At 35.2% G+C, this 22,590-nt stretch overlaps 1 protein-coding gene across 2 annotated transcripts in view; it reads left to right on the top strand.

The window, feature by feature from the left end:
* Positions 1 to 22,590, top strand: part of FANCI (FA complementation group I) — an 88,879-nt gene that overhangs the window by 42,599 nt on the left and 23,690 nt on the right. For both annotated transcript variants that reach the window (XM_057720217.1, XM_057720218.1), the window contains 7 exons: positions 526 to 706; positions 2,101 to 2,188; positions 11,727 to 11,857; positions 12,318 to 12,388; positions 13,238 to 13,352; positions 14,874 to 14,996; positions 19,397 to 19,465. In XM_057720217.1, coding sequence (XP_057576200.1) covers positions 526 to 706; positions 2,101 to 2,188; positions 11,727 to 11,857; positions 12,318 to 12,388; positions 13,238 to 13,352; positions 14,874 to 14,996; positions 19,397 to 19,465 — 778 coding nt within the window. The remainder of the gene's footprint in view (positions 1 to 525; positions 707 to 2,100; positions 2,189 to 11,726; positions 11,858 to 12,317; positions 12,389 to 13,237; positions 13,353 to 14,873; positions 14,997 to 19,396; positions 19,466 to 22,590) is intronic.

Below are 22,590 nucleotides of genomic sequence, written 5' to 3'. Positions count from 1 at the left end.
ATTTTTTAATGAAGGAATACGAAAGCTTGTTGACAGATGGACAAAGTGTATTGAAAAGCAAGGAGATTATGTCAAAAATGATGTATTTGTCTTTTCTAAAAGTTAATTAAAATAAATTCTGCAGCCAGCATGTGGATAAATTTTGACTTACCCTCATATAAGTGTTGTTATTGGCATGAGGGGAATAGAAGAAGCAGCAGTTAACTTCTATTCATGAAGTCTTGAATCGAAATCTCTAATGGTCAGTACATTGAGATATTGCAGTTTCTTCCATATGTTTTTTAATGTTCTGTAGTTTCTGGATTTTCTTGGTGTTCTGTCAGTAGAGATTGCTTGCCTACCGTTCCCATTACTGTTAATTCAGAAATACAGGATTTTGCCAGATAAGGATACATGAAAAGAAAAGGTTCATGTGGAGTGTTGGATATCCAGGTCAAGTTTGGGAAATCTGTAATGTGGCAAAGACTATAAACGTAAAGTATTTTACTCAGTTTTTCTTCTTAACTAAACTTTGTTTTTTTGCAGTGTTCATAGCTGGGATCATGTTACTCAGGGCCTGGTAGAATTTGGCTTCATTTTAATGGATTCCTATGGGCCAAAGAAGATTCTTGATGGAAAAACTATTGAAACCAGCTCAGGTCTTTCTAGAATGCCAAACCAGTATGCATGTAAGCTGGGAGCTAATATCCTGTTGGAAACTTTCAAGGTGAGGCTCTACTTTAGCAACCATTCCTTAATTTTGTTAAATTAGATCGTAAATAGGGCATTAACCTGGGAGTTTGGGGGGACAGGGCAATTTGGGTATGTAGCAGTTTCCCAGAACAGAGATTGGGATAGTAAATGAAACATTATAGACCCAGTTTGATGAATACTTCTTTTCCACTCTTTATTTATATGTTTTTCATTTATTCTAATTTCTGCTCTTTCTGACCATTGCTTAGAAGTTTGACTATAAGTTAGCTTCCTCATGATTTCCTCTTCTTCCTCGAGCAGTAAATCATTTCTGGGGTTTTAAATTCCCTTGTACAAAAAATAATCTTTTAGGTTGCTGTAGAACATCGAGCTTGAAGAATCATGCTTATTGGTTCATTGTTTTTGAAGAACCCAAAATGGGGAATTTATACTCTTTTAATCTCAGTCATTTCAATCTTAATTTCTGAAATAGCTTTCAGAAATTCATTTCCTCTCAAGTTAAAAAAGAAAAGATCGTATCTGAGGCTAAACAAATTTGCTTTGCTTGTGATTTCTCTGAGTCATCTTCTGACATTCAATTGTTCACTGTATCTACACACCAAAAATATCTGCTGAAAATGTTATTTGGAGGCCAATTTAAATGTAAATCTGATGTTCTGATCCAGAACTATGAAGTGAATGCCATATAACAGTCCTTGAGAGAGGTGTGTTAGATACATATGACTCTTCTTAACAGTAATCTGATTAAAAACATTCTTTGAATGAGAGACTTTAGTAGTTTTTGTTTTTAAATTAGTTTTTTTTTAAACAAAGAAGGTTCCACTTGATTTCACACAGATGTTGGCTTTTTCAAGGTATCTGTAGAATGTAGAATTTACTAATAATAGAATTATCAGTCCAGGGTCTGAAAGAAATTAGTCTGTACCCCAAATTAATCGAGTTCAAGTATGAAATTTAAAATTCAAATAAAAATTCAAAACAGGTCTTTTTCTAAGCAACTGTTCTGCTTCTAGAAACTGATTAAGGGGTTGGTGTAGATTTTCTAGGTTTTCAGGAATTTTCGTGGGCTTTTAAATTTTAAAATGAAAGTTGTGCATACTGTCAGAAATATGGACATTGGCATGTAATAGATACCTAGAATTATTCCTGTTTGATGCTGGACCTTATATCATGTGATCTGTCTTTTAGGCTAGTAAAAGTTTGTCCTGCTAATGAATTGTCTGAGCACAGAATGAGGGTAGAATTGAGTGATTCTTTCCAGATGATTCACATTATATTTGTCTTTGAAATAAACAGTCCAGTTTTACCCATATTCAAACTATTCTTTATTCTGCCTAACATGCATTGATACAATTGAAAGCTGAAGGTCACCAAGGAATATTTTATTGGTTCTTCTCTTCTTTTTAGATCCATGAGATGATCAGACAAGAAATTCTGGAGCAAGTCCTCAACAGGGTTGTTACCAGAGCATCCTTCCCCATCAGTCATTTCTTAGGTATTGAACTTTGAAAGAGTGGATAAAGTTGTCAGGAATATTTTTATTTAAATGTCGTAATGCTTTTGCTCCTGGAAAAAAAACTTAATGATATAGTAGAATAATGCAACATCTTTGATTATGTTGCCAGTAAAACATAAATGCATTTATATTGTCTATGGTTGTCAAGAAGGAAAGGAGCATATAATTGAGTAAAACTTATTTCTTGCATCAACTTTCTCTCTTTTGTTTTAATACTTTTCAAGTGAGTACTGTCCTACTGCCACTCATTGACCTCCCATTCTCAACCCTTGACATTCTGACTTCAGTACCAGTGTCTTTGGTAACCTCTGAATTTTTGTCCTTTTAATACTTATCTCCTAATATCTGAATCCACTGGTCTGGTCTTAATCACCAGCTTTCTTAATTTCTCTATCATTCTACACTGTTTACAACTCCCCTGAAGTTCTCTGATAACTGTAATAGTTTGCATCTTATCCTGCCTGTGATCAGTTTTTCTTCTTTAGTGATTCCTTCTCTTTCTTCTATCCTTAAATGTCAGGGTTCTCCAAACCTCTGTCCTTGACACTTCATTCTACTTTTTTTCTTTCTTTACAGCTTTATTGAAGTATGATTGAGGTACGGTAATGTCCACATATTTAAAGTATAACAGTTTGATGACTTCTGACATATGTATACACCTGCGAAATGGAAGTTATCACCACAGTCAAGATGAGCATATCAGTCACCCACAAATGTTTCCTGGTGCCTCTTTGTAGTCTGTTCCTGCATCCCTCTCTTCCTCCCCACCTCTAATCTCTAGTCTGGTCTGCTATCACTTATTTTTTTTTTTTCTTGTCTTTTCTTTTTGGTCTGCTTCTTTCATTCAGCATAATTCTTTTGAGATTTTTCTGCAGTTGTCACATGTATCAATAATTGATTCATTTTTATTGTTAGTAGTATTCCCTGGTATGGATATAGCCACAGTTTATCCATTCACCTCTGGACAAGTTTTTAGGTTGTTTCTAGTTTGGGGCTGTCAGGAATAAAGCTGCTATGAACATTAATGTATAAGGCTTTCTCAGGATGTATGCTTTCATTTCCATGTGGAAACATGCTATAGTGGAATGGGTACACCATATGGTAGGTGTAGGCTTAATAGTTTAAGAAACTGCCAGACTATTTTCCAAAGTGGTTGTACTGTTTTACATTCCTGTATGCAGTGTTTCCAGTTACTCCACATTGTGACCAACTCTTGGTATGATCAGTCTTTTTTTTTTTTTTTTTTTTTCATTTTATTTTATTTTATTTTTTTTTTGGGGGGGGGTACATCAGGTTCAGTCATCTGTTTTTATACACATATCCCCATATTCCCTCCCTTCCTTGACTCCCCCCCCTCGAGTCCCCCCCACCCTCCCTGCCCCAGTCCTCTAAGGCATCTTCCATCCTCGAGTTGGACTCCCTTTGTTATACAACAACTTCCTGCTGACTATTTTACAGCTGGTAGTATATATATGTCTGTGCTACTCTCTCGCTTCGTCTCAGCTTCCCCTTCACCCCCCGCCCCCTCCCATACCTCGAGTTCTCCAGTCCATTCTCTGTATCTGCATCCTTATTCTTGTCACTGAGTTCATCAGTACCATTTTTAGATTCCGTATATGTGAGTTAGCATACAATATTTGTCCTTCTCTTTCTGACTTACTTCACTCTGTATGACAGATTGTAGTTCTATCCACCTCATTACATATAGCTCCATCTCATCCCTTTTTATAGCGGAGTAATATTCCATTGTATATGTATGCCACATCTTCTTTATCCATTCATTTGTTGATGGGCATTTAGGTTGCTTCCATGTGCTGGCTATTGTAAATAGTGCTGCAATAAACATGATGGTACAAGTTTCTTTTGGGATTATGGTTTTCTTTGGGTATATGCCCAGGAGTGGGATTACTGGATCATATGGTAGTTCTATTTGTAGTTTTTTAAGGAACCTCCAAATAGTTTTCCATAGTGGCTGTACCAACTTACATTCCCACCAACAGTGCAGGAGAGTTCCCTTTTCTTCACACCCTCTCCAACATTTGTGGTTTCCAGACTTTGTGATGATGGCCATTCTGATTGGTGTGAGGTGATACCTCATTGTGGCTTTGATTTGCATTTCTCTGATGATGAGTGATGTTGAGCATCTTTTCATGTGTTTGTTGGCCATCTGTATATCTTCTTTGGAGAAATGTCTATTTAGGTCTTCTGCCCATTTGTGGATTGGGTTATTTGCTTTTTTGGTGTTAAGCTTCATGAGCTGCTTGTATATTTTGGAGGTTAATCCTTTGTCCGTTGTTTCATAGGCAATTATTTTTTCCCATTCTGAGGGTTGCCTTTTAGTCTTGTTTATGGTTTCTTTTGCTGTGCAAAAGCTTTTAAGTTTCATGAGGTCCCATTTGTTTATTCTTGATTTTATTTCCCTGATTCTAGGAGGTGGGTCAAAAAGGATGTTGCTTTGATGGATGTCATAGAGTGTTCTGCCTATGTTTTCCTCTAGGCGTTTTATAGTGTCTGGCCTTACATGTAGGTCATGATCAGTCTTTTTAATTTTACTTATTCTAGTAGCTATGTAATAGCATCTCACTGTGTTTTTTATTTGCATTTCCTCAGTGGCTAATGATATGTTGAACATTTGCCATGCTTATTTGTCATTTGTATATTATCTTTGGTTAAATGTTTGTTCAAATCTTTTGTCCATTGTTAAAAATTGAGTCGTTTCCCTTCTTATTACTGAATTGTAAGAGTTATTTATATATTCTAAATACAAGTCCTTTGTCTGATATATGTTTTGCATATATTTTCTCCTGGTCTTGTGGTTTGACTTTTAATTTTTGTAACAGTGTCATTTGAAGAGCAATTATTTTTAATTTATCAATCACCAGTTCATCGATTTCTTTATATAGTTCCTGCATTTTGTGTCATATATTAGAAAAATCTTTGCCAAACACAAGGTCACTAAGATTTTCTCCTGTATTTTCTACTAGAACATTTATAGTTTCAGCTCTTATGCTTAGATCAATGATCCATTTTTGTTAAATTTGGTATAGGGTGTTATGTAACAGGGTTTTGTTTTTGTTTTTTTTGCTGATGGCTATTCAGTTGTTCCAGCACAATTTTTTGAAAAGATTATCCTTTCTTCATTGAGGTACCGTGATATCTTTATTGAAATCGACTAACCATGTATGTGTGGATCTGTTTTAGGAATCTGTTCTATTCCAGTGAGCTGTGTGTCTGTTATGTTTTGATTGCTAGAGCTTCATAACTAGTCTTAAAATCATGTTAAGTCCTTCAACTTTGTTCTTTTTCAAAATAATTTTGTCTATTCTAGGTCCTTTGCATTTCCAAGTAAATTTTCTAATCAGTTTGTCTATTTTTATAAAAAGTCTGCACAAGAGTTGTTGGAGATTGTCTCAAATCTGTGGATTAATTTGGGAGAGAATTGGCATCTTAACAATATTGAGTCTTCTAACCCATTATCTCTCCATTTATTTAGGTCTTCAGTTTCTTTCAGTAGTGTTTTGTAGCTTTCAGTATGTGGATCTTGCATATCTTTTGTCAATTGGTCCCTAACTATTTCATTTTTTAACACTATTATAAATGGTATTTTTATTTTTTATTTTTTTAAGCTCTTTATTGGAATATAATTGCTTTACACTCTTGTACCAGTTTTTGAGGTACACCAAAGTGAATCAGCTGTATTTATACATATATCCCCATATCCCCTCCCTTCCACCCTCCCTGTCCTGGCCCTCTAAGACATCACCCATCATCGAGTTGATCTCCCTTTGTTATACGGCAACTTTCCACTAGCTATCTGTTTTACAGTTGGTAGTGTATATATGTCTATGCTACTCTCTCACTTCGTCCCAGCTTCCCCTTCGCTCCCCCCACCCAGCCCCGTGTCTTCCAGTCCATTCTCTGCATCTTTATTCTTAAGCTGTCACTGAGTTCATCAGTACCATAAATGATATTTTTAAAATTTTCATTTTCTGATTGTTAATTGCTGTCATGTAGAAATAGTTGCTTTTTTAATATTGACCTTGTATCCTGCAATCATGCTAAGCCCACTTATTCTAGTAGCTTCTTCACAATTCCTTAGGATTTTTTACAAAGAAATCACATTATCTGCAAATCTAGACATTCTTTTATTTATTTATTTATTTATTTATTTATTTTGGCTGTGTTGGGTCTTCATTGTGTGGGCTTTTTCGAGTTGTGGCAAGTGGGGGCTACTCTTCATTGTGGTGCATGGGCTTCTCATTGCAGTGACTTCTCTTGTTGCAGAGCACAGGCTCAAAGCACTCAGGCTTCAGTAGTTGCAGCACACAGGCTCAGTAGTTGTGGCACATGGGCCCTAGGGCACATGGGCTTCAGTAGTTGTGATGTGCAGGCTCAGGAGTTGTGGCATGTGGGCTCTAGAAGGAGGGCACTAGACATTTTTGATATCAGTGATTTGTCTTTTTTCTTTTTTTCTTTATTAATCTGGCTTAAAAGCTTGTCAGTTTAACTAATCTTTCAAAGAATGAGATATTAGTTTGGACTTCCTCTGTTTTTTGTTTGTTTTCAATTTCACCAAATTCTTTTTATTATTTCCTTCCTTTTGCTTGCTTTAGGTTCATTTTGCTCTTTTAAGTGGTTGAAAAAAAATCAATAAGAAGAATATTTCATGATATATGACAATTTTAGATTTCAGAGTCCATAAAATACAGTATTATTGGAATACAGCCATGCTCAATCATTTATGTGTTATCTATCTTTTATACTATACCAGCGCTGTTGAGTTGTAACATATACCATATGGCCCATTAAGGCTAAAATAGATTTTCCAGGTTTTCTGTTAGTGATTGCTTTTTTAAGAGCACATATACATATTATATGGTATATAAATTTATTTATTTGTCTATTTTTGGCTGCATTGGATCTTCGTTGCTGTGCACGGGCTTTCTCTACTTGTAGCGAGGGGGGGGGGTTACTCTTTATTGCAGTGCGTCGGCTTTTCAATGCGGTGGCTTCCTTTGTTGCGGAGCACGGGCTCTAGGGGCGAGGGCTTCAGTAGTTGTGGCAGATGGGCTCAGTAGTTGTGGCTTGTGGGCTCTAGAGTGCAGGCTCAGTAGTTGTGGCACACAGGCTTAGTTGCTCCGTGGCATGTGGGATCGTCCCAGAACAGGGCTTGAACCCCTGTCCCCTGCATTGGCAGGCGGATTCTCAACCACTGCGCCACCAAGGAAGCTCCTGTTTTTGAGTTCTAATTTGTGGTTATAAAACATACTTTGTATGATGTGAATTTTTAAAAATTTATTGAGACTTGTTCTGTTCTCAGAATACGGTCCATTTTGATAAATGTTCTGCATGCTATCGAAAACATGTATCTGTTGTTAGGTAGTTTTCTGTAAATCACTGAAGTCAGATTATTCAAGTCTTTTATGTCCTTACTGATTTTCTGTCTTATTCTGTTAACTATTAAGAGAGGAGTGTTGAAATCTCTGACTTTGTAATTATAGAAATGTCTGTTTCTTTCAGTTCTGTCAGTTTTTGCTTCAAGTATTTTAAAATTCTATTATGGGGCATAAACATTTAGGATTGTTATGTCATCTTGGTTAATGGATCCATTAATTGTTACGAAATGAAATTTTTGTTCCTGGTAATGTTCTTTACTGTGAAGTCTACTTTGATATTAATGTAACCTCTGCAGCTTTCTTTTTATCGGTGTTAGCATGGTATATATTTCCCATCTTTTTAGGCTTAACTTATTTATGTCTTTATCAACATGGGTTTTATTATAGACAACATACAATTGTGTTTTACTTTTCTTATCGAATTTGACACTCTGATTTTTAATCTGGGCAGGCCATCAACATTTAATGTGATTATCATCTGGCTGTTTGTTTTCTACTTTGTTTTTTGTTCCCTTTTTTCTCTTCTCCCTTCTTTTGAATTGAGTTTCTTTTGGTTTTTAATGATTTCATTTTATCTTGCTAATTGGATTAGCTATATCTCTTATTTTCTTTTGGGTTGCCTTAGGGTTTATGTTATACATCTTTAACTTACTATAATCTACCTTCAAATAGTAGTATACCTCTTGACATATTGTATAAGCACATTACAACAGTATACTTCCATTTTTTACCCCTACTCCAGTGGCTTTTGTGCATTCTCCTACATTTTACTTCTCTGTCAGTATATTGAATTTATCTACCTTGTTTTTAACTTAGCTTTAAACAGTCAGTTATCTTTCTAAGAATTTTTAATAACAAGAAGTCTTTTATTTTTACCCATGTGTTTACCATTTCTGGTGCATTTTCCTTTGTGTAAATCCAGATTTCTATCTAGTATCACTTTCTTTCTGTCTGAAGGACTGCCTTTAATTTTTTTATACTACTGATCTGCTGCTGCTGGATTCTTTTGTGTGTCAGAAAAAGTCTTCATGTTACTTTTTAAAAGACATTTTTCATTGGGTATAGAATTCTAGATTGACATTTTTTCTTTTAGTACTTTAAAGATATTGCTCTACTGCATTTTGGCTTTCATCATTTCCAATGAAAAGTCTGCTTTCATTCTTATCTTTATTCCTCTCTATATAATGTCTTTTTTTCTTTTTAGATTTCTTCTTTACCAGTGGTTTTAAGCAATTTAATTATGATGTGCTTTAGTGTTCTTTCATGTTTCTTGTAGTTTGGGTTTGTTAAGCTTCTTGGATCTGTAAGATTATGGTTTTCATCAAGTTTGAAAATTCTTCAAAAGTTTTTTTTTCTGTCATCTTCTTCCCCCCCCACCCCCCACCCCCCCACAGTCTTCTGGGACTCCAGTTACACATATGTTAAGTGGCTGTAAGTCATTACACAGCTCACAGATATCTGTTTTTTAGTCTTTTTACTCTCTTTCATTTTAGATAGCTTTTATCGCTACAAATTGAAATTCCCAATCTTTTCTTCTGCAGTAATCTTATCCATTAAAATTTTCATTTTTAGGCGTTTGATTTGTGTCTTTCATATCTTGCCAGTTGTTTTTAAAAATTTTTTTTTTAAAAAACATGCTTCCCTTACCTCCTTATTTTTTTTTTTTTTTTTCTTTTTTTTGCTGCACTGCAACTGGCAGGATCTTATTTCCCTGTCCAGGTATCAAACCTGGGCCCCTGGAAGTGTGAGAGCACCGAGTCCTAACCACTAGCCCGCCAGGGAATTCCCTTACCTTACCTTCTTGAATATATGACATATATTTATTTTAGTTCTTTTAATGTCTTTGTCTATTAATTCTGTCATTGTATCATTTCACATTGTTGGTTTGCTGGATTTTTTTTTTCCTTCAGAATATTCTTGAGCTTTAAGTTTCTTGGAAAACATTTAATCCTTTTGATGCTTATTTTTATGCTGTGTTACATAAGACCAGACATCCTTTAATCTAGGGCCAACTTGGTGCTACAATAAAGCAGTGTTTCTTATATATTATGAGGTGTCTCCACAGTGGATGTTGTGAATGTGAACTATTTCCTGTCCTTTGTGACCTCTGAGAATGGATTTGCCTACTCACTGCCAGTGATTTTTTTCCCTTGACTTCAGGTTGTTTTTTCACACACATGCACTGACTAGCATGCAGCTAACATACAAGGGGAGCTCCCTATACATCTCCAGGGCTCTCTTTCCATACAACGCTTTCCTTTCTACTCTGCCCAACGAATTCTAGCTGCCTTGGCTTTCCTGAATTCTCTCTGTTTAACTCAGAAAGACCACTGGATTCTGGGTTTCCTCTCTCTGTGCTACTGCCTAAAAACTTTCCTGGCAGTAAGATGGGGGCAGTTATAAGCGTCTCCTCATTTATTTCGCTTCTCTCAGGGATCATGGTCTGTACTGCGTGTTGTCTAGTGTCTGGAAATTGTTGTTTCATGTAGTTTGGCTTGTTTTGTTGTAGATGTTTAAAGTGGGAAGATAAATCTGGTTACTGTTACTCCATCCTTGTGGGAAGTGTCTATTCCTCTTCCTGTACATTCTCTTACTTGTAGATATCATACCTGTTCTCATGATTTCAGTTGTTTTGATGGGGGCTTTTGTGGGCAGGGCTCCCAGATCTTTATGTCAAGACTCATCTCTTTCCTTAGTTCAGTGCTTCAGTGACTTCATTCCTGCTGGATATTTCCATTTAGTATTTTCCCTTTTATTTCAAATGCAATACTGTTTCCTTCAAACAAATTCACCTTTCCATTGTCCCTATTTCTGTTTTCTGAAACACTGCTCTCTGAGTCCCAGAGGCCAGAATTCCTTTTAAGTCTTCTCAGATCTGCTTGGTACCTAAATTCTCTCATTCTTTCCCTCATACTGTTACCTCTTCTTTTTTATACCCTCCCCCCCACACACATACACCCATTGCTTAATTCTCAGTCTTATAACCTTGCATTTAGACTACTGCCACAGCTTCCTAACTGGTTTCCCTCCTTTCTTTTCTCTCTGCAGCAATTCACCTTGCAAATTGTGACCAGATCAGTATTCCTAAAATACCACTCTGTCATTCAAAAATCATCAATATCTTCTTTCATAAATTACCAGCTCTTTATCCTGGTATTTAAAGTCCTTGATGGTATTCCCTGGTGGTCCAGTGGTTAGGACTCCGGTGCTTTCACTGCCATGGACCTGGGTTCGATCCCTGGTCGAGGAACTAAGATACCAGAATCTGCTTGGCGTGGCCCAAAAAAAAAAAGTCCTTGACAATTTGATCCAACCTACCTTTCTAACATTAACTTCCATTACTTTTCTGAATCCTTTGCCCTACTTCCACAGAATTCCCCACCATCCTCTGAGTATGTCTTACACTTACTTTTACTGTACTTCTGTTCATACTTTTCCTTTACATATACTAGTCCTTTCTGGTTCTTTGTGCATCTAAATGTTACCCATCTTTTACAATCTACCTTAAATTCCTTCTTCTCTTTGCTCTCCTAAAGCACACCATCTCATAATGATCTCTTCCTTTGCACTCCTATTTAAACTCTATCTTTACCATTTGCCAGACAATAAACAATGTTTGGAATTACTAGACATTTGATATTCTGTTACTTCTTTCATTCTTATTTTTTAACATTTTTTTTCTTGACTTCCAACTAAATTAACATTCTTGAAGGAAGGGAGACCATGTTTTGTACTTTTGTATATTCCTTATAGGACCATAGTATTATATGCTTGCACGTAATAAAAATTCATAAATATTTATTGATTTATTTCAGCTTAGAAATATGAAGACAGTGTGTGCTACTTGTTCAGGCAGTATAAATGGATTTTCTCCTTTCTTTTAGACAGTTTAATTTTTGTAGTCTTATACTATCACTGGAAGAAATTTTAAAAGTATCCTAGTTACATTGACCTTAAAGTATTAATAAATAGGATCAATAGAAATCTGTATTGCAGTGTACTTGACTTATTTGAGAAAGGAACAAAAAACTTTTTACCATTTCTTTCTCCATATTTATGTTCCTTTTATTTGAAACTTTTTTAATTATTTGAGGCAACTGATTATAGATTCTGTTTTTCAGACCTGCTTTCAAATATCATCATGTATTCACCCTTAATTCTTCAAAGTTGTTCTTCTAAAGTCACAGAAACTTTTGACTATTTGTCCTTTCTGCCCCTTCAAACCGTACAAGGGCTGCTGAAGGCAGTGCAGGTAAGTCTTTTGACTCCAAAGGAGCTTACCACAACTGAGGTTGAACTGTCTAGTGGAAGTCTAATGTATTTCTTATAAATATGTATGTATAAGAAATCCTGTTTCCCTTCATTCTAAAACAAAACTTTCTATTAAAATAGAGTCCATTTTCCAAGTTTACCTCCTCTTCATAGTACTGTTTTCTCTCCTTTGATTCAGTTTCAAATTAGTGAAGTAATTGAAAGGCTCTTAGAAAATTATTGAGGACAGTAGATTTAAAGGTATTCACAACTAGTTACAATTTAGCATTTCAAAATGTAAAATTGTCCTTATTACTAAGTGTAATAATAAACATTACAACATGTTTATAAGACAGAGCCAAACTTTCTTATATAAGCCAAATGGTAACAGTATTGAGTAGAAGTGTGCTAAGGGTAATAAACAAAATGCTTTTTTTATCTACTGATTCTTCCCCTTTCAGCCCCTTCTCAAAGTCAGCATGTCAATAAGAGACTCCTTGATACTTGTCCTTCGGAAAGCTATGTTTGCCAGGTATGTAGCCTCCCATGAGATCCTAGGAAGTGATGCTTTCTAATGTTACTTAAAGTCCTCTCTGTGGTCATCTCTAGTACAACCTGTTCACAACAGTCCTACAAATTCCTAACCCAAGCTAGAGATGATAATACCATCTCCTAAAGATATTATGAGATGAGTAATATGTGGGAAGCATTTGTTACTTTAAGGATAAGATACCAAATTAATATCACTTTGGCCATATTATAATACACTCATGGATATTCGGAGGAGCAACTAGTAAGTAGCCATATGCTATTTATCCCTATCTAGAATTGACAGTTTTTTATTACTCCTTACCCAAAAGCATGTCTCATAGGCCAGAGTTGTATATTATAGCATCTATAACATGAATTAATCATTGAGCTTCAGTGAGATGAGTGTATTATTTTTCTGGATGGTGGATTAATAAGGCACCAAGCACTGCACTCCTCTATGAAGAAGGGAAGTGCTCCTTTAGACTCAGGGAAAATCAAAATTTCCTTTGCTATTTAGTACTTACATTTGAGTTATCAACCCATTGTATAGCCTTTCAGCACTCTTGTTCTGTTTTCCCTCATAGACTTGTCGGCAGAATAGAGGAAAGTGTAGAAGGTCATGAGCTTAAGTAGATAATGAAAAATTCAGCTGAATTCCTATACTTCTAATTGCTGTGAACAGCTGATGCCTTATTTTGAGTATATAAATTAAATTTATTTTGCTCTATGCTTCGTTATTTATACATATTCCTTTTCTGTACAGAACTAACTGGATTTTTCTGATCCAGAAGCCTATTCCTGTGAAATCAGTATTGTTTGGTAACTTCTTCTCTGTCTATTCCTGAGCTAGCCAGCTTGATGCCCGAAAATCTGCAGTTGCTGGGTTTTTGCTGCTTCTGAAGAATTTTAAAGTTTTAGGCAGCTTGTCATCTTCTCAGTGCAGTCAGTCTATTGGTGTTAGCCAGGTAAGGATTTTTTTTTTCACACCAGCTGACCATGTATGCACTGATGCAGGAGTTGATGATGCGCAGACTGTTTTCTTTTACTCTTGTTCTAGTTGTGCAGATGATCCTGAAACTGAGGGTCTGATGATACCAGCCAACACTTACGAAGGGAAAATCTCCTGTATGTTAACTGTGCTTTTCATTACAGTAGCCACTAGCCTCAAGGTGGCTGTTGAACTGAGTATTGATTGAAAGGTGGCTAGTTCAAATTGAGTGTGCCGTATGTGTAAAACACACTGGATTTTGAAGACTTAGTGTGAGATAAAAGAATGTAAAATAGCTCAATTTTTTCTTTTGACTGTGTTGAGATAATATTGTGGCTATGTTGGGTTAAATAAAATATTAAAATTAATTTCACCAGTTTATTTTTACTTTTTTTGATTTGGCTGCTAGAAAATTTAGTAATATATATGTGGCTTGCATCTGTGATTTGTATTGTGTTTCTGCTGGACAAGCACTGTGCTAGATTCCATACTAAGTGCTTTACATTTATTTTCTCATTTAATCTTCACAGCAGTCCTCTGAGGCTAAATACTGTTATTGTCTCCAATTTTAATTATTTACTTTGGAAATCTATTAAAACTTGTAATCTTGGAAAACAAATCTTTTTACAATAATTTGATAATCTAGGCATTGCGGCACTAAAATTGTCTTCATCATTTAGATTCAGTACTGTGCTATTTGTGAATGAGAGACCTATCTGTATACCAGTGTCACTAGGAATCCTTACTTTATTGCTGTGGTATAACTGTACAAAACTTTTGTTTATAACATATGGCGTAGATTAAATATTAGGAACACTGGATGTCATTTGTGTATTGTTATCCATTTTAAGGATAAGAAAACTAAGACTGAGAGAGGTTAAATAATGTGCCCAAGGGGATATAGGCAATAATGGGTAGAACTGGGATTTGACCTCCATCGGTATTAACTACCTCACTAAGATGCCTCAAGTAAGGATTAGGAGTTCTTGGTCCATAATGGCTGAATTTATTATGTAAATCAAACAGGTAGTATTATTCTTTGTTTTGTCCATATTTAAACAAAACAACTACCTACCTCTAAACCTCTCAGGAGTTCATGGAACCAAAAAGAGCTCGATTCTTCTAGCTGTTGAAGATATTTAAGGAAGTCTTTTTAAGCCTTTTAAGTAAAATCAAGTTTATTATGACTACTGAATTCTAGTGGCATGAAATAATCTGTGTACCTTCCTAAGCAGGTGACATTGCCAAGGAAAATCTTAAGGAATGAGGAAGAGTTAATTTTTTTAAGTGCTTGACAATTCTCTTATTCCAAACTAGAATAAGAGTGATACTTATCATGGCCTAATAATGATTATAATGTCTGCCTCAGTCCTGAGTTTTGGCATATGGGGAAAGCTAAATGTAAGGTTCTTTGACCAAGATTATCAGCTCATTTTACTGTCTTAATGGAAACTAGTTACTCTGGTAAGATAGACATGAACTGGCCTCTCCCTTTCAGGTCTATGTGGACGTCCATAGCCGTTACAGTTCTGTCGCCAATGAAACCTTTTGCCTTGAGATCATGGATAGTTTGAGGAGATGCTTAGGCCAGCAGGCTGATGTTCGACTCATGCTTTATGAGGTAAATAAACAGAGTGAAAGGGATGTAGTACTCCTGTCCCCAACTCCACTAATAATCCTTTTAATTTTAATAATTTTTTTTCTGATTATCAAAGTACAGTAGATATGCTCTTATTTAGTGAAGTTAGGACCAGTAGTTAGTGATGCTTAGCCAAAAAGTCATTTAAGGTGAGAAATCATAAAGAATAGGTAAAACACCTGAAATGTTTTATTTTAATTTGAAATATTTAAATGTACTGTTAATTTACCAGTCTTTTGTTTTAAGGCCAAGTTCTTTTGCTTTTGAGTGTGTCTGCCATTTGGAACTTTCTGCCTCTCACACAAACCATAGCTTTAATTTATTGCCTATAATTTCAAGTTTTTGCTTACCTGAAGTAGGATAAAAACTTTGATACTTCAGATACAGTCTTAGTATAGAAATCTAGATATGCTCAGTTTTTTCCCTAAGTTTTTAGAATTGTCTTACCCCTAATTCATTAGAAGGTTTCAGAGATTTACTTTTATTAAGTCTTTCTAAAACATTCAACTTAGTTTTTATAAAAACAATTTCTTGGGTTTGTTGTTGTTGTTTTGGCTTTGCTGCATGGTTTGTGGGATCTTAGTTCCCTAACCAGGGATTGAATCCATGCGCTCGGCAGTGAAAGTGTGGAGTTCTAACCACTGGACTGCCAGGGAATTTCCCAAAACAACTTCTTTTTCATTTTGCACTTGGTTTCCAACAGTTTAGGGAATATCTGATTAGATCACATAATTATAATAATGGTACAATTAGCAAATGAGTGGAACAAATATTACTACTGACTTGTGATTAGGATATAATTCAGCCAGTGGGGACAAAAGTGTGCAGTCATGGGGGATTGCACTGCAATTTCTAGCATTTAGTAAGCTATGTACTTCAGCATACGTATTTCATAGGATGGAGAGCATTAGGTAATCTAGCAAGTAGATTAAGTGGAAGTCATTTTAGAGAACAGCTATTATAATACTTTCATTTGGCCTTTTTAAAATAACATTTATTGAGCTACAGTAGTTGCCAGGCACTATACCAGACATTGGATTTTTCAGGTTTATTGTAGAAAATATAGAAAATACAGAAAAATATTTTTAAAAATATTATTACTAATCCCACCATTCATATATGTACATTTTACAAAATTGGAATCGTAAGATTTCTCTAGCTTTTATCTCTTAATATTATGTTGTAAGCATTTTCTCATTTCATTAAATGTTCTTTGACACATAATTTTTAATGCTAAAAAGTGCTCTTTATGTATATAGTAATTTATGTAACTGTTTTAGGGCATTTCTGTTGTTTCCAGTTTTTCACTGTGAATGTTGTTGTACCTGAATATTTGACCACATTGCTGCATTAAAAATTAGAATAAAGTCCACTGGCATACTCTGACAAGCATTGAATTTTTTTTAATAATTAAAAATATCTTTGTCAACATTCATTTGTGATAAAAATCTCAGACACTCTTAGCAAACTAAGATTAGAGGGGAAATTCCTCAACCTGATAAAGGGTGTCTGTGCATCCTACATGTAATATAAATAGTGAGAGACTTAATTCATTTCCCCTCTGATCAGGAATAAGGATATTTGTTCTCAAAACTTCTATATTAAAGTGAAGGTCCGATCCAGTGCAGCAAGGCAAGAAAAAGAAATAAAGGCACACAGATTTGAAAGGATAAAATAAAGCTGTCTTGATTCACATAGTGTACATAGACAATACCAAAGAGCCTACGAAAAATGAGTTTAGTAAGGTTGTAGAATACAAGATCAATAACCATGCAGGAATCAATTATAGTTCTGTTTACTAGCAATGAACAGTTTGAAATTGAAAGAAAGTAATATTTTATAGTAGATAAAAAAATACTTAAGGTTAGATTCAACAAAATGTGTACAAGATATGTACACTTGAAGACTTCAAAATAGCTAAGAGAAATTAGAGAAGAGTTAAATAAACGGAGAGATATGCAGTGTTCATAGATTAGAATGCTTAATATTTTTAAGTCTCAGAAAGATCTGTAGATTCAATGAAATCCCAGGCTTTTTTTGTAAAAATTAAGAAATTGATTCTAAAATTTATATGGACTATAAACCACCTAAAATGAACAAAACTATTGAAATAGTATAAAATTGGTCAGTGGAGTTTTGACAGAGATCCCAAGGTAATTCAGTGGAGAGAATGGTCTTTTCAACAAACGATGCTGGAACAATCGTTTGTTGTATTGGGGGTCCCCAAAACCACCTCTGTGTTTAAAGATTTCTTTAGAAGGACTCATAAAACTGAGCATAAATTTGTTCTCGTGGCTAAGATATAGTTGAAGGATACAAACCAAAAAGCAGCAGAGGCAAGAGGCACATAGGGTGAAGTCCACAGGAAACCAGGTCAGGTGCAAGCTTCCAAGTGGGATTGCACAGGATGCACTTAATTCTTCCAGCAAATGAGTTGTGATAACACATGCAAGGCATATTCTATTAGGGAAGCTTATTAGAAACTCGGCACCCAAAGTTTTTATTGGGGGCTGGTCACATAGGCACCCTTACTTAGCACATACCAAAATTCCTAACTCCCAGCAGGAAATCAGGTTTTCAGCATAAACTGTATTCTTTGTACAGTTTGGGCACAATAAAATCTCTCATTGTAGAGGGAGTTTTACATCAGTATAGGAAACCGTTTACTAGCCAGATTGCCAGCCACCAGCCAAGGGCCAGCCTTGGAAGCAGACCGTACTAAGGATAGCAGTCTCAGACCACCGTGCTATGCTAACTCTTCTCTGCACAGTCATCCGTATTCCAAAAGAAAAAAGAAATCAACCCTTATCTACTTCCAAATTTTAAAAATACCTTGTAATGGATCCTGGACCTACATCTGTTAGGATATTGGTGTTCATTTATTCATCAGACTCCGTACATCACTGATTTGTAAAAACTCTTTATGTGTTATTGACATAAATACCTTTTGTCATATTTAAGTACAAGCCAAATTGCCATCTGCTTGCTTGCTTGCATTTTCTCTTTTTCTTCCTTTTTCTTTCCCTTTCATTCTTTTTCTTTCTTTCTTCCTTTCTTTCTTTCTTTCTTTCTTTCTTTCTTTCTTTCTTTCTTTCTTTCTTTCTTTCTTTCTCTCTCTCTCTCTCTCTTTCTTTCTCTTTCTTTCTTTCTTTCTTTCTTTCTTTCACTTTCTTTTTCTTTCTTTCTTTCTTTCTTTCTTTCTTTCTTTCTTTCTTTCTTTCTTTCTTTCTTTCTTTCTTTCTTTCTTTCTTTTTTCTTTCTTTCCCTTTCTTCCTTCCTTCCTTCCTTCCTTCCTTCCTTCCTTCCTTCCTTCCTTTCTTTCTTTCTCTCTCTCTTTCTTTCTTTCTCTCTCTCTCTCTCTCTCTCCCCCCCTCCCTCCCTCCCTTCCTTCCTTCCTGATGATCTTTTTGGAGCTACAGATTTAGATTTTACAATTTGGCTGTAATCTTTACCTTTGAGACATCTACTATTTTATGTGTAGGGAGTCCATATCCTTCCAATGACTATTAACTAACATTTCTTCTAGTTTTTTTATGCTTTTGTTTAGCTACTTAATTCATCTGGATTTTTTTTTTTTAATATAATATATCAGGAGCTTACTCTTTCCCTCCAGATTAGCCATTTTTTCAGACATTATTGCCTCTTTTATTTGTACTAAGTCTTTCTGTTTGTATGCTATGCCTTTATTTTGTCTCTAGATTTTTGTGCCAAGACCACAAGTCTTTTTGTTGTTGTTGTTGTTGTTATCATTATATATTTATAAAATATTTTAATACTTGTTAGAGCAAATCTTCCTTTGTTTCTTTAAAAAAAATTTTTTTTGGTCAATTCTCATGTGCGTTTTCTCACCAGAGCACTGTATAATCTGTTTCCCAGGTTCCAAAAAGAAAATTCTCCCCAGGATTTTAATCTGATCAGTTTTAAACTAAGACTGGGAAATTTTGGATGGGAAGAAATGTCATAGTTATTCACATTAGGGTGCTTAGGGCCAGGAGGCACTTTGAAGCACTAGAGACTAACTGGAAAGAATATCCTGAAAAGGAAGGCTGCTAATGTAGGATAAGAGAAAAGAATGAGGGCCTAGGACATCCCTGACTGGGAAGGGAAAGGTACTCCAAAGCCAGAAGTGACCTGAGGTCTAAAAATTGTGAGGATTATGATCAGTTTGTAATCCAGTTCTCTTGATCAAATATCTCTTTTTAGCTTAGGCAAAAACCCTAAACTTTCTGAATTGTTTCTCCCTCTAGCAAATACGGTCTCCATCTTTTTCAGAGAACTGAGAATAGGGTAAAGAAATATAGGGTTATTTTAAAGTTAAGATTGTCCAGATCACTAGTATCTCTGATAAAGAGCTTATTTGTCCTCTGTTTGTTTCCTTTTAGGGGTTCTATGATGTCCTTCGAAGGAATTCTCAGCTGGCTAATTCAGTCATGCAAACTCTGCTCTCACAGGTAAAAATATATTTTTATGGATGTAAGGAAACAGATACTGAGGCATAAAGAGGCGATTGACATTTTTCATAATTTTCAAAATATAAAATAATTCCCAACTAGTACACTGGTACGTTGTGAACATGCGTCGAGTATTGATGCTGTTTCACATTGTTTTATTTAAATCACCACTTATCTGCCTATCATTTTGCCATCATCTGACAGTTATCTCTCTCAGTTGACAGTCTACACCCTAAGTCAGGAGGACATTTTAAAAAAAAAAAATGTATTTATTTATTGGCTGCATTGGGTCTTCGTTGCTGCTTGTGGGCTTTCTCTAGTTTTGACGAACGAGGGCTACTTTTTGTTGTGATGCACAGGCTTCTTATTGCGGTGGCTTCTCTTGTTGCGGAGCTTAGGCTCTAGGCGCACAGGCTTCAGTAGTTGTTGCATGCAAGCTCAGTAGCTGTGGCTCTTGGGCTCTAGAGCTCAGGCTCAGTAGTTGTGGCGCACAAGGCTTAGTTGCTCTGCAGCATGTGGGATCTTCCCAGACCAGGGATCAAACCCTTGTCCCCTGCATTGGCAGGCGGATTCTTAACCACTGCGCCACCAGGGGAGTCCCAGGACATTTTAAAGAACCATTTGTACAAAGGCCATCAGCAGCTGTATCTGTTATGTTTATTTCTGAAAGAAGAAAAAGAGAGATTTGGAGCAAATATAGCAAAATATTGACATTTGTTAAATCTGAGTGACATATTCATGAGTGTCTGTTAGGTTATTTTCTGTATTTTTCAGTTTAAAAAAAAAGCTTTAAATTATGAAATATTCCTGAGTACCTTCAAGATGAGAAGAATTCAGTTGGAGAATATCCGATGTAAATTAAGACCTTTTTACTCTCAACATTTATTCATTAAGCATTTATTTGAATTTTTTTAATAACAGTTTGTGGCCATATAATTCACATACCATGCAATTCACCCATTTAAAAAATATAACTCATTGGATTTTAGTATATTCACAGAGTTGTGCAGCTATTACCACAATCAATTTGAGACCATTTTATCACCTCAGAAAAAAACCCCAAGTTTCTACCCTCTAATTTTCCCATCCTTCCCGCAACTTCCTACCCCAAAGCAGTCATTAATCTTCTTTCTGTCTCTATAGATATGTCTGTTCTGGACATTTCACATAAATGGAATCATACAATGTGTGGTTTTGTGACTACTTTCACTTACCATGATATTTTCAGGGGTCATCCATGTTGTAGTTTGTATCAGTACTTCATTCCTTTTTATGGCTAAATAATATTTCATTATATGAATCTTTTTATGTATTGAGAGAGTTCAAGTTACTATTATGTACTAATAGTAATAACAGTACCTAATGTTTAGCACTTATAGGTCAAGCAATTTTTGAAGCACTATATGGTGGATGATCTCATTTAGTCCTCACAAAACCCGGTAAAGTAAGAACTGTTATCTCCACTTTACAGATTGATATTTTAAGGCTCTGAGAGGTTAAGTAAGTTAATTTGCCCAAGGTCACACAGTTAATAAGTGGCAGAGCTGGTATTTGAACTCAAATCTTCTAGCTAAAGAGCCCAAGCATGTGTTTCTCCTACTTGGAGTTGATGAAGCTTTTTGGATCTGTAAGTTGATGCTTGTCATCAAATTTGAGAAATGTCCACTCATTATTTCATCAAATATTTATTTCTATCCCCCTTTTCTCTCCTCTTCAATAGTATGTGTGTTGGAATGCCTGATATTGTTCCACAGATCTCTGAGACTTGGTTCATTTTACACTATTTTCTTCAGATTTGATTTTTTTTTCATAATCTGCCTTTAAGTTTACTTACTGTTCTGTTATTTCAGATGTGTTGTTTTACTCTGGAATGTATGTTAAATGTTATCAAATGTATTTTTGTATCTATTGAGATGACCGTATGATTTTGCTCCTTTAACCTGTTACTGTGGTGAATTATATTATTTGTTTGATCTTTTAGAACAACATTGCATTCCTGGGATACACTCAAATTGATTATGATATATTACCTTTTTTATAAACTACTGGGTTTGGTTTTTCATTTAGGACTTCTACATATGTGTTTATAAGAGGGAATGGCCTATAATTTTCATTTCTCATACTGAACTTCCTTGGATTATCTTTCTTCAAACTTTCAGCTAAATTTTTGTCTTTTGATTTTTTGGACCTCACAAGTAGTGTGAATTCTAGCCCCATCTGTATTTGGAGACTAGCTTGTGGTTATAAAGTCCCAGGAGAGACTCTTTTCACCCTTCACCTAAAGTCAGGGGTCTTTAAAGTTAAGTAAGTACATATCCCTCTGCCATCTTCCTCCATGCGGTGGATTTGTTTTTTAGGTTCATCCACTAAGGATATCTCCTTTTAAGGGTTCAAGCTTTATGTGAAGGTCCCTGATACAACCTCCACCTCATGAGGTCCTTAGGCTTTGTCTTTAATTTCATGATTCCTTTTTACTTTCCTTTCATCTTAGCTATCTACTTAATAAATATATCTATATAAAATTTTTAATGCAAATATTATTTATTGTTCTTTACCATGAGGGTTTCTCTAAACCCTAGTCCACCATTTTGCTATAAATGGAACTTTTCTTTCTCTCCCTCTCCCTCCTTTTTATGCCGTTGCTTTGTGATAATTCTGCTAAAAAAAAGCCCCATTTGAAAGTAAGGTCTCAGATGTGGAGAAATTATTGGAAGGTCATATATACTATTCATCAAAAGCTTTTCAGTGGGCCTTGGACCTGATCCTATATAAAATTTGTATCCCATTAGTTATATTGTATCTATCAAATTGTAATGATCAGTCCATCTGCATTTGCACATTTAACATTGCAAATTATGACTGAAGGCATAGAGCAGTGCTTCCTAACTCAGGTTAGTATGTAGACCAGTAAAATTTTACAGACTCCAAAAGTTAAAAAGAGAAAAATGATGACTTAGATTTCTTTTAATGGAAGTATAATTGATTTACAATGTTGTATTAGTTTCTGGTGTACAGCAAAGTGATTCAGTTTATATATATGTATGTGTATATATATATTCTTTTTCATATTCCTTTCCATTATGATTTATTACAGGATATTCAGTATAGTTCCATGTGGTATACAG

The sequence above is a fragment of the Hippopotamus amphibius genome, chromosome 2 (assembly GCF_030028045.1).
Source record: "Hippopotamus amphibius kiboko isolate mHipAmp2 chromosome 2, mHipAmp2.hap2, whole genome shotgun sequence".
In the NCBI taxonomy this organism is placed as follows: Eukaryota; Metazoa; Chordata; class Mammalia; order Artiodactyla; family Hippopotamidae; genus Hippopotamus; species Hippopotamus amphibius.
This window is presented reverse-complemented; position numbering and strand designations above follow the sequence as displayed.